This window comes from Rhinolophus ferrumequinum, chromosome 11 (assembly GCF_004115265.2).
Source record: "Rhinolophus ferrumequinum isolate MPI-CBG mRhiFer1 chromosome 11, mRhiFer1_v1.p, whole genome shotgun sequence".
NCBI classification, from domain to species: Eukaryota; Metazoa; Chordata; class Mammalia; order Chiroptera; family Rhinolophidae; genus Rhinolophus; species Rhinolophus ferrumequinum.
In genome coordinates, this window is record NC_046294.1 from 60,815,677 (window position 1) to 60,832,320 (window position 16,644).

At 35.2% G+C, this 16,644-nt stretch overlaps 1 protein-coding gene across 3 annotated transcripts in view; it reads right to left on the reverse strand.

The window, feature by feature from the left end:
• Positions 1–16,644, reverse strand: part of GRM5 (glutamate metabotropic receptor 5) — a 454,770-nt gene that overhangs the window by 81,891 nt on the left and 356,235 nt on the right. For all 3 annotated transcript variants that reach the window (XM_033121038.1, XM_033121039.1, XM_033121040.1), the window contains exons 6-7: positions 11,771–11,939; positions 6,188–6,314 (exon numbers count right to left, since the gene is read on the reverse strand). In XM_033121038.1, coding sequence (XP_032976929.1) covers positions 6,188–6,314; positions 11,771–11,939 — 296 coding nt within the window. The remainder of the gene's footprint in view (positions 1–6,187; positions 6,315–11,770; positions 11,940–16,644) is intronic.

Here is a 16,644-nt window from a genome sequence, read left to right on the forward strand (position 1 = left end):
ATTTTATGGAAGAGGAAATTGAAGCTCAGAGAAGGAAACCAATTTGCTCAAAGTCTCACAATGAGTCATTGGTGGAAAACGGATTTCAACATAGATATGTCTGACTCCATAGCCTTTTGATTTAAACCACTATGCTATTGGAAGATTATACAGATGGATTGTTAGAGATATGCTCTACATTTTTCAAAAATTCACCTTCCCTAGATAGTATGGGTGAGTGTTCATGTAGCAAATTTAACAAGGAAAATCTAGGAAGTGCTTAGGGACCTGGGAATTCTATCATTAGTCAAGGTAGTCACTTTCTTTTATAGCTGGTAACCATTATGATGTTTGTTCTTTAGAAAAGGATAGTTCCCATAATACAGACTTTGATAAAAAGGTGAATGTGAAATATGATTGCCTAACAGCTTAGTGATATTGGAACAAATACACATTTCTTAGTTAGGACATGTGGTATCACCCTTAGGTTCTGTTTTTTCTGCTTGAAAATTTATCTCCTTTTTACTTGATTAACTTCTCATTTTCACATGCATTGATTCCATTTCCTCCCAGAAGGTACCCCTCAACTTCCAAAACCTCATTAATATTCTCTCCTTAATGTTCCTATCGTGATAAATGCTTACTCTCATCCTAGTACTTTCTTTCCTTCCTTCCTTTTGTTTTTTCATTTGTTCCTTTATTCTTTCCCTGACTTCCCATCTCTCTTTTATTCTTTTATTAGACAAACATTAAATCAGTTTTTACTATATACTGGGCATACTTAATATATTGAAATAACCTCTTTATTTGTATTTGTATCTGTTCAGGCTCTGGGATAGTTGAGGGTGGGAACTGGGGCTCCATGATCACTCTGCCATTCAGCATCCAGTGCTGTGTTTGTATCTAGTTGGAGTTCTTTGTTAATGAGGACTTCTATCTTTTGTGCCATCATTGCACCTGACATATGGTTCAATTATTGTATATATCATATGTTATACTTTAATGCAATAACTTATTTAAGTCCGCTCTCTTCTACTATGGGTGTTTGATTCCACATAGGTCAGACATCTTCCTTTTATATCTCTATTTCACTAGAACCTAGAACAGTGTTGAAAATAGTTATAGAAACTTGATAAAAGAACTTTTGCAGAATGAATGAATGAATGAAGGAATGACCAACTGTGTCATATATATTTCTATTCAGATTATTGCCTAACCTAGAAGGCAAGAAATGAGAGGTTACCCTTCTGAAAACCTGTTCCATTTTTAATATTAACAGGAATTATTTATTAAATTATAATTATAATTTATTAAATTATAATTTATTAAAATTATTAAATTATTAAAATAAACACATTTCTCATCTAAACTCCCCTAAAGAACAGAAACGTAATATTTAATAAACACCAAGGATTTTTTTTTACCATTTTTTTCTTCTAAATTGAATTGTAATAATCAAATAGGTAGTACATTTTAAGCATGTTTGAAATGAAAGATACCAGAGCACCCTGCTGATAAGTAACATGTGACCGGCTTGAAAGCTGAATTTTTTCTCTTTCTGTAATTTTCTGAAAATATGGGGGGGATTCATAAGGTGATTGTGAAGAAAGGCAGATAGCATAAAATAGTGTAATCGCAGTACCCGGGCTTGATTTTACACTAGTTTTGTGATCTTGAGCAGCATGTAGAATCTTCCTGGTTCTTAATTAATTCAAGTGTAAAATTATAATATTTACCTCATTGGATTCAAAAGGATAATGCTTACGATAATTACAATTATTGGTAATAAAAAGCAATCCTCTCATGTTTTCATTTAATGTACTTATTTGTTAAAAGGTAAAAAAAAAATTTTAAAAAATTGCAGGATAAGTGGAACAATTGAGCAACACAAATGAAGAAACCATTTGAAAGAACAGAGTAACTGAAATGCTGGAGTTATACAACTTGTCAGTGGTTACGCCCCCTTGGAGCTCATCCTCCACTTCCTCCTAGGTTCCCACCAACTGCCTTTTGTTTGACTCTGTTTTCTTTTTTCCCCTTAAAGGAAGATGCAAAGGTTCCAACCTCCAAAGCAATTAAGTAACTCAGGGAACCAAAGGAACTTCCTAGAGAATGTTTCTATTGACATTAAAATTTTGATACACACAGCCTTCATTCCATTTTACAGCTTTGCACTTAAAATAAATAAGATACATTTCTTTACGAGTGAAAAAGCAGGAAAACATTCTAACTTCCTATCATAAAGCTTCCCACCAAATTACTTTTTTAAATATTAAATTTATCAGTTTTTCCTGTTTTAAGTATAGTTGGCATACAATCTCATGTAACTTCTATCAGTTCCACAATATAGTGATTTGACATTTTTGTACCTTACAATGTGATTGACCCACTAATTTTAGTAATCATCTGTCACTGTGCAAACTTATCACAATATTATTGACTACATTCCACCGAGTTACTTTTGGAAAGCCACATTATTTTTGCTTTTTCTTTTTCACTTGGGTTTGTTGGAAGGTTGCCAGAGTTGGCAAACCCACCTGGAAGTGTTTCCATGCCTTTGGCTATGCTTGGAATGGGAAGTTCAAGAGCTACTTATATGTCATCCTCAATTGTTTGAGAGCAAACAAATTAAAGATTCTTTCTAGGACAATTTTGCCTGTACCTGGTGAGGAGCAGTGTGCAGTGAAAAAATTGTCTTAGCAGAAGCTTTTAGGGAATTCTCTGAGTGCCTAGCCCAAATTGTTGCCTTCCACTATTTTTCCTCCTTTCTCTCTCAAGCCAGACCACACTGTAGTTCCGTCTTCTCTCAGGGAAACGATAAACCTCCTACTATTGATTTTATTTTCTAAGCATATTTTTTCATTGCTCCTTATTCCCACTGCAGTATCATTGTCCAAACCACAAATAGATTCACACTGTGATTTGCAAAATGTCCTTACTATCATTTTCTTGTATCCTTCTTTAAAAATCCCCAATTTAGTCTTTATTTTTACCTTTTCTTTCAGCATTCAATATTTAAGTAGCTCAAAGAGTATGAAGTATTTTAAATATAAAAATTTCAACCAAGTAGGGAAGTTTAAAATAAACATACAATTCAGATTTAAGAAATGTTGATATTTTGTCATTTGTTTCAAATTACACACACAGATAGAACTTACAGATATAATTGAAACCATTTTTGTAACTCCCATCTGACTTTTTTCCTTCTCTTTTCCCAGATGAAATCACTATTCTGAAATCAGTATCCTCCCTATTCATGTTTTTAAACAAGATCTACTCTTTACATTGTGACTATGTACATAATGTGGTCCACTTTGATTGCACTTCCTTTCTTATTCAATTTTTGGATATTTCTGGAGATAATAATTGCTTCATTTAAAACTATTTTATCCACTAGAATGCAAACATCATAGGGAGAGATAATTTTATGTTTTGGTCATAGAAATATTTTCAGCACTTAGATCTATATTTGTTGAATGAATAATTAGATGACTGAATGAATAAACAAATGATTTTAATTTCCCTTAGAATGAACTTTAAATTATTTATCATGGCTTACAAAGCCCTCTAAGAGTTGGTTTTTGCCTAGCTCGCCTCTCTCAATCCCCACCCCTTCCCATCACACACACTCTCAGTTCCTGTAGTTATGTCCAAAACACTCTTCTTTTTCATTTTAGTTTGCTCACCTCCCATCTTTAATTCTTGCATGTATGCAATTCATTGGGGAGGCAGCTTTAAACCTCATTGAGTAGTTTCCACTGATATAGGCTCCTACACCATTCCGGTGTCTGCTGTTAACACTAAATATCTTACCATTATTTTTCAATATTTAGGATGATGATCTCCTTAAGGACAGGTATCCTGTTTGTCCTATTCATTGCTAACATAAATACCTGTTGGTTGTTAGATAAAGAACAACTACTTGCTGACTTCAATGAAAATAGGTTGAATTATGGACATTGTCTATGTTCTGCCCTTGCCCTCCATGTATAATTTTTTTTTCCTTTTCTTCCTGGTTTTTGTGTCAGATTCTCTCCTTCTCTTTTCCTAATTCCCTGGTTCCTTCCAGTTTATGAGGGCTATGAAGAATACGGCTAGCTTAAAGTTTATTTTAATGGCTTTATTGATGAAAAGTCATTCTCACAGTATATAATTCAATCTTATATGCATGTAAGTTTACATACACATATGTGTATGTATGTATGTGTGTATGAAAAATTAACCCACAATCCCACCACTCATAAACATCTTTCCTTAACAGTAGATAACCTTCATTTCAGACATCTTTCTATGAATATGTACATTTATACAAGTTTATAGATAGACATTAATGTTCGTTGATTGCCACTCCTAGCTGTTTTTGTAAATAATTATTCATAGATAGACATTAATGTCAGTTGATTGCCACTCCTAGCTGTTTTTGTAAATAATTATTCAAATAATTCTAAGTGAGCTCAGATCTCAACTGTGCTAACAATCTTACAGAGTTGTGTTGGGATTAAATGAATTAACATTTGTCAGATGCTTCAGACAGTTCCTGGCACACGGGAAGCACTATGTATATGTTAGTTGCTGTTATCACAATGAGGGCACTGACTCAACAGTGACCTAAGGTGTCATGTTGTAGGCTGAAGTGGGGTAAGTATAAGCCAAGTGGGTAGAAGAAAGCCTTATAATATTCTAGCCCCAAGCGTCTCTGTAGCCATTAGAGCAGTCTTTTGGCTCTAAGTGATCTGTGACTTTGCCTCAGCGTCAGTGAGATAGGGTTGCAAACTGCTATAGGCTCTTTGGAAAAGTGCTGTAGATCCCAATTAAAGGTTCAACTTCACACAGTATCAATTTGGAGACTTTCCCATGTTTGGCATTTATTGCCCCCTCCCTTCCTGCCCCAACCCCTACACACACCCCCACATGTATGCATGTAGCCAGAGGAATCATTTCATTCTTTTTCTTGAACGTGTCCACAGGCCCAACACTATGGATAGGATAAAGTCCAAATTCCTTAGTTAAAGCCGCTCTTCATAGGATGGCCCTAATGCCTACTTTGATCTTTGTTTGTAACCCTCCCCAGCATTTTACTGCAGGTTGACGCACTTTTACTGAGGGCCTACTCTGAAGCAGGGATTGTGTTAGATGCTGGGAATGCAAAAATGGTTGAGATACAGTTATACCCTTGAGAAATTAATGATTCAGTGGGGGTGGCAGATAAGGATATATAGGCCACTAAAATCCAGTTTGAATAATGATGTAAAGAGGGGAGTAGAATGTGCTTTAGAAATAAAAAATAGGGGGCTTATCAGTCTAAGTATATCAAAGAAGATTTCATCGAAAAGGTGACATCTGAACAGATTAAGCAACGGCGAGTAGGAGTTATTCAAATAAAGAAAGAGAAGTAAATGCATTCCAGGCAGAGAAGAAAACACATGTATGGACATGGAAGAATAAAATGTCATTGTGTGTAGATGAGAATTATCAGTAGCCCTGATACTAGAATGTAAAATGTGAGTTATGAAGTGGTTGTGATTGTAAAAATGAGAAATAGCTAGAAAATAAAATTTTGAGAGCACAACGACATATCCCTTAATATTTCTGGATAAAAAAACCCAAACCAAAACAATACAAAAACAAAGAAACAAACAAAAAAAACCCCCACAGAAACAGAACAAAACAAACAAAAACTGAGCAGAGATGAGTCTTGTCCTCTAAAGACATTATTTGAAAACTCATTACCTGGAGGTTCCTGGTTTAGATTAAGGAAAGGCACTAAGAGAAACAAAGAGTTTTAGATCAACTTCTACCCAATTCTGTACTACGTTTTTTGCTCTTAGATATGTCATGGACATATTTTAGTCTCTTCTTGTCCAGTACCTCTCTCTCACCGCCACAACACATAGTTAACTGGGGCCCTGCAGAGTAAATTCTGGGAATATCCTGAGGATGGGGTGAAAACGCCCAGTAGAAAACCTATGGATTCTGATTTAGTTTAGTGTGAGGATGTGAATATAGGCCAATTTCTCCCTCAGATCTAAAGATTTTCATGATTAGCCAGGTGTTGGGAAGGCTTCTGTCCCTAAGGAAATTCTCTGCCACATAAACAAGACCACCAAGGTGAGTAATACTTGGAGATGTGACCTACTCCTCCCATGTCTGTGTCTTTTTCAGTTGATTTTTGAGGGAGCTACCTATGCTAACATTGTGATACATGTACCTGTAAGGTCATCAGTGGGCCAGGACCCCAGTTGGCACGCCTTGCAGGTATATTCATCAAAGACATACTCATTCTCTTTACATGGTGTGCAGGTCCAACAACAGCTGACTTCTCCCTTCCGGATCACCTAAGGCAAATATTTAAAGTTTTGATTACTTTTTTTTTTGCATAGAGAAAAATCCAGAAATCTTTTACTCAAATGTACTGCTTTGCAAAGCCGAAAGAGCTTTCACATAAATTATTTCAAATGTTATCAGGTAGGCAGTATAAGTATTAATATTCTCATTATATAATTAAAGAAACAGGCTGAGTTTCAGTGACCAATTCAACATCATAAAATTAGTTGGTGATAAGGTCAAGAATTAAATTAAATGCAAGTTTTTGGATAATTAGCTTTAGATACCTATATTTAATTGCCTGTGTTTGTGCACATAATATAAATACACGTACATCTACTTATGTGTGTATATAACTGAATTTTCCTGAGGATGTCCTGCTTTTTCCCTCAAATTAAGAACAGGCGCTCTCTGGATTTACCTTGCTTTCCCTGCACTAAGTGAAAAATTGTTAGCAAAAACTTTCTATGTCTACAAAGCTGAAGTTCAAATATCTATCCATATTGATCAAAAGTAATTAGGAATTTGTATTGAATGAAGAGGCAGAAGTTGAGGTTTTTTTGGAGGTCATCTCTTGGTCTCTGTTTCTACTAAAAATCTGGTTCAATAATTCAGCTCAGTTCTTTCTATTCTAAGAGCTTTGATTTGCTTGGGATAAAAGTGGATAAGGTCACTGAGACTATTATATACCTCTTCATCTGTTTGATTTTTTTAAGGCAATGGAAAATAATTGAAATAACCTAACAGTTGAAAGTGTCCCAGATGTTATTCTTTAGAAATGGCTCTTCTTTTTTTTTTTTTCCCCCACCACACTGGTGCATGAATAGCCTCTGTGGAATAGAGACAGCATTCATTAAACATTCCTATAAATAATTAAAACTGTGATTAATAACTAGCAATAACCAGACACAGCAATGGTTATACTTTGTATCCCTTGTCTTAGATGCTTACTGTATTCATGACCTTGGATAAAAACAATATCTAGATATGGATAGCTAAATACAATTGTAGGTGGTACCTCTTTCTTATATTTTGAACTATCCCTTGTGCCAGATCTTGACGCTGCAACAATGTAACTAGGGAACGGTAACAAAAGGGCCTTTTCTTAAATAACCAGAGAAGTGAGGCAAAGTGCTAATTAGACCTCTCAATCACGTTAAAATGTTCTTCATAATAATGTTGACTATTTACTGGCTACTTAGTGCACGCCATATGCTGTTATCTCATTGAAACATTTGAACAGCTCTGTGTAAGGCGGCGGGTTTTATTTTATTCATTTTGGAGGGAGTGGGGGAGAATGGGGAGGTACAGTGAGCTCACATACCATGTAAGGGTAAGTGAGGGATCAAACAGCACCCGTTGGACTTAAAGGCTCATGTTCACAAACACTGAGCCTTATTGGTCTTTACAAACATTGAGTTCATGATATTTTGACAGATGTAGAGGAAAGAGTTTACCCTGGGAATTGAGAAACACCAGGGTTCTAGTCTTATTGACAGCAACTAAGTAGCTGTCCAGCCTTCAACCATCCTCTAGCCGATCCTGTTTCTTCAAACCAAGACCATTGCTTTTTAAATATGTCGACCTTTGTAGGGTTTCCAGAGGGTTAAATGAAATGCTGCAGTGATTTGTAAATTGTAGAATACTCTAAAAATATCAACTGCTTTATTAATAGTATGTGTATAAATATTCATATAGAGAAATTAATTTCATTTTCAGGGTAATTTCAACCACACTTAGAAAAACTATCATTGGATAATCACTAGTCATGCAAGCAGACACATTTCAAATACTGAAGGAGTCTCTTTCTTAGCAGGCAAACAAAAGCAGTAGCATTTTTCAATCTAGAAATATGTTGACCCCCTATGGTTTACTTCATATTGGTGTGAATTTCCGTTTTTTACCAAAATAAGTTTCATGCCTATTTCCGAGATTAATGCAAATATGATAGTCTTCTTTTGAATCAATAGTGATAACTTACATCTTCTTCTGATCATTCACAACTGATTTGTTTTATTACCCCCCACCCCCACTGGTTATATATGTTCTGTTTCACATTCATTTTGAACACAAGAGGTGGTGAAAAACCTCTTTCATAGTAATTCCCATTTTTTTTGAACACCCTGGAAGTTGTAGTGCTTCTTTATAAATAACAACATGTAACATATTTAAATCTTTGCTAGACTAATGCCCTTTCATAGATGCTAAATTAATAAATCTGAGCAATGCCATAAGATGTTGATATCATTAATCAAGTTGCTCAGTGACAACCTTAAATCATATTAACAATTGTTATCAACTGTATATTCAATAGAGTGAAAATGAGATCTGGTTAGGAAACAAGAATTTGGGATTAAAAGAAAACTACATAAACATTATTACAAATTAACTAGTATTTAAAATATTATAATAGGGAATCAAATTCTTCCATCATGTAAGTTATTTCTAGTAGAATGGGGTAGAAAAGTATATACAGTTGACCTTTGAATAATGCATGGAGGGGTACTGACCCTCCACGCAGTCCAAAATCCGCATGTAACTTTGACTTCCAGAAAACTTAAGTTGTCTCTTGGTACCTGCAGGGAATTGGCTCCAGGACTCCCTGCAGATACCAAATCTGTGGATGTTCTCAAGTCCTCTATATAAAAGAGTGTAGATCTATGTATGCTATAAAAAAATCTCTTACATCAGCCATTCAACACTTTGAAATTATAAATTCAAACTGTATTGCTGTGGAGGGTCAAAACAACACCCATGTGGTAATTTATACAGAATAATATTTCTACAGGAAGAACTGGAAATTGTGAACAATCGACATTCTGTGTGAGTCCATAAAGAATTTCACATGAAGTGTGTCACTGCAAGATGATTGGCCAAGACACAGACTGTCATTGTAAATTAAGGGTCAGCAAACTTTCTGCAAAGGACCAGACAGTAAATATTTAAGGCTTTGTAGGCTATATAGTCTCTATTGCAATTCAACTATTCAACTCTGTTTCCTATAGTATGAAAGCAGCCATAGACAATATGTAAACAAATGAGCAAGGCTGTATTTCAATAAAACTTTATTTACAAAAACAAACAGCAGGTTGCTTTAGGCCAGGGGTGTCCAAACTTTTTTCAACGTTTTTTACCAAGGGCCCTATGCGGTAAAATACACAAACAGCCGGGCCACTCATTCGAGGTGAAGTACGTATTGCCTCACCTGGTGTATTTAAGTAAACTAAATATATTTTTGGAATTTTCTGTGGGCCAATTAAAAATGGATTGTGGGTCGCAGTTGGCCCGTGGGCTGCAGTTTGGACACCCCTGCTTTAGGCCTATGGGCCACAGTTTACCAACCCTTGCTGTATACCATACAAATACATGCAAAACTTTTCAGATACTCCATAAGCCATTGGGCTATTTAGCAGATGTCAATACATTTGTTTAGCTTCATTTACCTTGTCATTCTTCCTCTGGTCTTATGCTTACCAAATCTCCAGAACTACCCTTGGAAGACCTTACAATTGATACTGAAATATTTCAGTTTCATTTTTAATCACCAATAAATGAACAGGTCAGTTCTAAACAGAGTGAACGTGAGGGTGATGGAAAAGACCAAGGGCAATTTCTCCAGGTGTGTATACTGCCTGGAATGTGGTCTTGTAGTACTTCAGTGAGTATTTGATTAATTAATTATTTTGATGTTGCTTTTTATTCCTCTAGGGCATTACACCCCAATAGCTAACCTCCTTTTAATATTTATTATATCTTCCTCCTCCTCTTTCACTGGGTTATTTCCTATACATATGGCCAGACCTTCCTTAGCCTAAAAGTAGCTTTTCATTGTCAAACTACCAGACTATCCCCTTTTTACTATACATTTCTCATTGCTCAATTACTGAGGATTCTGTTCTATTCAATATGGCAGGCTTCCGTTTCCAGAACGGCTAACCTCAATTCTCATGTCTTTCCCTCAGTCCTTCTCTTCTTTGACCTCATTCTTCTGTTGACCAGCATCTTACATGACACTGTGCTCTCTGGTTCTCTGTTTTTTCCTGAACCTGTTGTAGCACACTCTCTACATTTTTTTTTTCACTTCCATGCAAATTTTCTTCATGGTTTCTCTTCTCGGTCCACATTTATTTTCTCTCTATACTTGCAGGTTCAGTGATCTTAGCTATTCAAAGAGTTTCATCTTCAGCTCTATTCAATTAATTCCTAAATCTGTTTCTTCAGCCTTATCTCTCATTGTTATAGACCAATATTTTCCATCACTGGACAATCTCAAAGCCAACAGGCCCCCAAACTAATGCAATGCCTTTTCTCTAAAACCATTTCCACTTTTCTGTTCCAGGCAGTGGTAATTTCTAGTTACTAAGACTTAGAATTGCAGCTGGTGGTCTCGGACTTCTTCCTCTTCTCCAACCCTACATCCAAGTGGTAGCCAGGGCTGGTTGAGTCTACCTCAGTAATGTTTCTCTCAAACATCTCCCTGCCCCCTTTTGATTCTTACTCTTTCTTCCACATGTCAGGGCCCTTGTCACCAGTGTCCTTTTAATTTATCTTTTCTTTTGTTATTTACTCATGTTTCATTAATCTACTCATGAATCTTCACCTATTATAGCCTAGCTTACGTCAACATCTTGGTCAAAATTATTCTCAGACTCCTGGTTAATAAAATTAAGTTCAACCAATTTAGTATGACATTCAAAACTCTCCACAAATATGGCTTCAATCTATCATTTCAACTCTCTCTTTTATAATAAAAATTTAGAACAATACACCCTAGATTATTCACTGCTATTCCAGAAAAGTCTTCAATTGACCACTTCTGTATCTTTTCTGTTACTGTTCCTGTAAAGGAACAGTAAGTAATCACTTTCCCACATCTCTCTCTAAAATCATACCCATTGTTCACGGTCAAATGTATGAGATTTTATTCAGAAGAAATCTCTCCCTCTCTTTTGTATGAACTTATATAGTTCCCTTTTGTTGTTTGTTTCTTGAATGAAGTCATCTATTCTACATGATGTTACTTATTTGTGCCCATGAAATTTTCCCTCATCTAGACTATAAATCTTCTAACAGTAAAGATGTCTTACTTATTTTACCCCATTGATATAAACAATTACATTAGTAAGAGTTTAATAAATATTTGTCAAGTTAATTACAAATTAATGTGATGTCCAGCTGTGAACTATTTATTCCCATAAACATGTCTTTAAAGGCTTACTTGAGAAGAAAGGGTGTGGGCAAAAATGACTCATCAATTGGTTCAGTCAGTTGAAGCACTAAGACTATTGTGCATCATATAAGATGCCATAAAGAATTAATGAAACAAAAATAAAAAACACAATTTCTGACATTTGGAGGCTTAAAATTTAAAAGATAAAATAAGTATCTAATTTTTAAAACACTAGCCAAAGATAATGAACACTTCTGAATTCACAAGAAAATTAAAGAAACATGGATTCCATTTTACCTTTATTTGGCCTTTCTCACATGGTTCACTGCACACAGATCTGATGATGGTGTTTTTCTTGGACCATACTTCATCATCATCCATTTTTAATTCTCCATTGTCCCAGCTTCCGACATTGATATAATCAAAATAATCTTTTCCCATTTCCTTGAAATTCATTATTTCATACCTTAGGAACAAGAATATAATAATTATTCAGCTAAGAATATAAAATTTTAGCTATGAAAAAGAAATAAATTTCATTCCCAAAAAATGTATCTACTATCATATTAGTGACATTGGGATTTTCTGTAACATTACACTAATAACAACAATAAGAAAACCTGTCTGTTTCACTTTATCTGCAGAGACCATTAAAAAACAAAATCAAGCTTACACCTGAAATAAAATAATAATCCCATGTGAGAAGGTGACCTGACTTTAGCAGGTTGAAAGACAATTTTGAAATAACTTCAAGAAGTTAAAACTGTAGTGTTGTTAGGCTTCTAAAAATGATAGAAAGGTTGTTATTTCCACTCAAGTAAAATAAAATTTTCCTTTTGTAACCAAGTGAAAAATTTGGTAAATCTTTAATCTTGTCTAAAGCTTTAGGGAATGTGGGGGTAGTTTGAAAAGGGCCCGACTTTACCTTTCTTATTTTACCCTGTATCAATGGCTGACTTCATTGTATAAAGATACTTGCAGGAGTGATATTTAAAATAAGTATGCAAATAGCCTCTAAACCACCTTGTGCAATGTAAAAATGCTGGGAGATACTAGACCCTTGCAAGTTCTCAGCCTTTTTTAGCTGTTATTCTTATTTTGAGTATGGGCATAGGCTGTAAAGAGGGAAAATTAACATGTATATTTGTAAGATTTTTCTTATCCGTAAGGACATTTCCAGAGAAGCATTTCTGAAATAATTTTCCCATTTGAGGACATTGGGTGAACAGCAACACCACTACGTCAATTCCTGTAGACATACCTGTAGGTACATACCTGTCTTAGGTACACATGTCTTCACATAGTACCTTGTGATTTTACATCCCAGGATTTATAGGATTGGCAGATAGCCTGTTATAAATGCTACCTGCAACCTTCCATGTTTAACATAGCTAGCTATGTGGAAATTAACATGGATGGAAAACTTTCTAGCTTTTGGGTCCAAGTGACCAGATTACCAGATAATCAGACAAATGCTCATTACAGAATGCTAAGAACAAACCTGACATCAATCTGTTTGGACCTTCATTATAAAATGATACCATTCGATATTCACTCCCAATGACATTTTTTTACTCTAGCGTCTTTTTCATAATATTAACTCTAAAGTTTTGTTAGCTGCCCAGTGCCTTAAGGATTATGCTACAGTGTTTTATTTGTAATTGGTAAAAATTTTGAGTAACTGTCTAAATTCTACTTCTAAACCACAAGTACCAATCTTTAGGATACAAAACTGAGCCCTAGACCTTTCAACTCTATCACAGTTATCCTGTGGCTACTAAGTATACAATAAGTTGAGGTAAAAATAACTCATATATTATGTCATTGGCTATTTTAAATACATGGGCTTCTATGTCTTCAAAAGGTGACTCCCTGTGAGCAAATAATCTTTGAACAGGGAGGAAGAAAGAAATGGTGGTGTCAGGAGGCTTTTTTCTTTGCTGCTATTGATTTGAAGAGACATGAGGGTTTCGTTTCTCATCCCAAAATGAGCCACCAATCCCATTTCTACCGATTATTAACTCTGAAAAAGTCTAGTCCAATCTGTTAATTTTATAGACAATGGAACTGAAGCTCGTTGAAGTTAATGAGTATTAGCAGATTGCAGAGAATGCAAGTGGCAGGGCCAAGACCTAACACAAGCCTTTAAACTTGAAGTCTGCTGTTTGCTCTTCTCCATTAGACTGCTCCAAATACTGCAAATCTACTCCATTGAGCTAAGAGATCAATTTTACATTGTTTCAATATTGCAGAGATCTGAACTATACATTTTAAGGCTCTTATTGCTATATCCATGCCTCTTTTTGTTTAATATAGGAAAAATGTTAAAAAGTGAAGTGATCTGGCTTTTGAAAAATAAACTCACCCCAATGAATTTTAATAAGAAAAAATTGAAAATAAACAAACAAACAAACACAAAAAAAGCCTCAACTCTCTACCTCCCCCATCTGCTTCTTCCTTACCTGGCTACAATTTTAAGTGAAATATCCTGAAAATTTTTAAAAATACATTTTATATATTGTTTGGAAAAAAAATAAAACTTCTAAAATATATTTTAACCAAAAGAAAAAAAATGTTCTATTAAAGCATAAATACAAACTAGAGGAAGGCAGGGTTCAGTTGGCAGAAACAAAGAACTTTCTAAGTGGTTAAAACTTTTTTGAACATTAGAGCAAGTTTCCTCAGAAATAGTGGGGTCCTCCTTACCCAAGAGGCTAAAGCAAGTTTGTTGTCCGAGAAACTGAAACATCACTCGGTGAAGGGGTCTGTGGAGAGTACTGGATTCACATGGCTCCGGAGGTCCTCTCAATCTATAATTGTAATTCTATGGTGATTTTTTAAAAAGCTGAATTCTTAAATATGGGACAAATTGTCTGTTGCTCAACATAACGGACACTCCAAGCACGGTCCAAGCAACAAAGCGATTATCTATGCCTTGCAGGTTGGATAATCACAGATTAAAGAGAGACCACAGAATTGACCAAAAGCTTCAATGGTAACTAATAATGAAGCCCTTTTCTACCACATATATGATCATTTCAAATGTAATATAAAGAAAATGAAAAAAAAAATGTAAGTTAAGTTCTTCTTTAACGATGATGCCTGAGGTTTGTATAGGGTACTTGTTCTGTTAGTAATTAAGTAAGTCACCTAGAGATGCCTCTTCCTTTCTCTGAAACTCAGTTTTCTCTCCAAGAAAGTTCGGGAGTTGAAACTGATCATCTCTATGGACAGAGCCACTTTTTAAGAATCCATGTGCAAACCAGCTCAGTATCTGCAAATTTCTAGTCTTCTAGCCGTGTTTTATAGTTGTCACATCTGTTTTTGTCCATCTGTTCCTTGTTTCCTGTCTTCTTTTGGGTTAATCATTTTTAAAAAATATTCCTCTATTGGCTTTTTAACTATTCTTCTTGTATTAAAATTTTAGTGGTTTCTTTAGGGATTGCAATATGCATTCTTAATTTATCTTATTCTCTACTTAATGTTGTGTCACTTAATGTAAAATATATGAACCTTACTCCTCTATAATTCTATACCCCCTTCCTTCATGTTGTTAAATATTTTGCATCCACATGCTTATAAGCCCCACAATATAATGTTAAAATTTTTGCTTTAAGTAGTCAGTTGTACTTGGTCTGACGTTGACTCTCCATGTCTCCTCTGTGCAATTATGGTCAGTCCCAGGCAATGGCCAGGCAGGCTCCCTGAAACCTTAGTTTTCAATGAAGTCTCTATACCAGAGGTCAGAAAACTTTTACTGTAAAGGGACAGTCAGTAGTTTAGGCTTTGTGAGATTATCTGTTGAAACTACTCAACGTTGCCAGTGTGGTATGAAAGCAGCCATGGACAGTATCTAAATAAATAAGTGTCAATGTGTTCCAATAAAACCTCATTTACAAAGACAGCAGACTCAATTTGGTCTATAGACCACAGTTTACTGATGTGTGATCTATACCATTGGTGGTAAGTAGTAAAGGTCCATATTTCTCCTCTGTAATTCTGAAATCCTTAGAGCTGTGATAACCATGGTTGTTTTTTCTTTATTTTTTTGTAACTCACTTAGCAGTGAAACATGACTCAATATGAACTTATCTAGTGACAGAATTTAACCCACTGTGCCATGAGGCTATTTATGCTCTATTTATCACAGTGTGAATTTTCATGTTTTTCTCTGTAGAAATACTATGTGTTGATTAAGAAGTGCTATTGCACAGCATGCTGGGGGCATTATAGGACTGCATAACTTTTTGTACATTCAAAAATTGTGAATTCTGTAACACTCCTGGCACTAAGATTTTTCATTAAAGAGCTTCAGACTGATAGCACTTTAATTAGATGTAAGGTTTAAAAACAGTGATTATCATTTACTCCTCGACAATCTATAAGTGTGTGTGCCTGAGCGAGTTGCCACGTCTCCCAGTTTCCTCTGTTTAGGCTCTTCTTCTATGACTCTGGCATTTTAAGGGATCACATGGCCATCCCTGGCTCCTCTGGTTCATTGCTCAGTTTGGAATGTCTTTGATCCAGCAGAGCCATAAGTTTTATACCACAGAAATAACAGCACAATGCCTACAGATACATTTCTCAGGAAATACTGGCTTTTGGATTGTGATTTTGGTTGGTGAATTGGCAGGCTGTTGTACACGGTTAGGAGATGAAGTCCAGGAGACTGAGTTAGGATCGTGACTATCATTTATGAGATTGTGTCTTTGGGCAACTCATTTAACCTTTGTAAGCCTCAGTTTGTAAAGAGCTGGAAAAGAGAATAATAATAATAATAATAATACTTACCTCATAGTATTAAAACATAGAGGGCTTAGCTTAGTGTTTGGTTCAGAACACACACTCAATAAACGTTAGTTATGTTTATTAAATATAACTGGGTTAGTTGGAAAAATAAAAAGTTGTAAACCACATTTTCCTGAGTCTGGCTAATACCCTCAGAGGCCAATTCTGATCATTTATTCATGGGCTAATGTACCCAGCCTCAGTAATGCATGGGAAGTCTCTAAACAAGGGTGAATTTCAAGAAATTTTTTGTAATATTGTATGTATATTGTCGTTGAGAGAATATCTCTAATTTTATCTGAGTCTTAAAGAGATTCATGTTCCAACAAAGGTTAAGAACCTATGTGCTAAATGTACCTGATTATAGCATATTTGGAGGATTA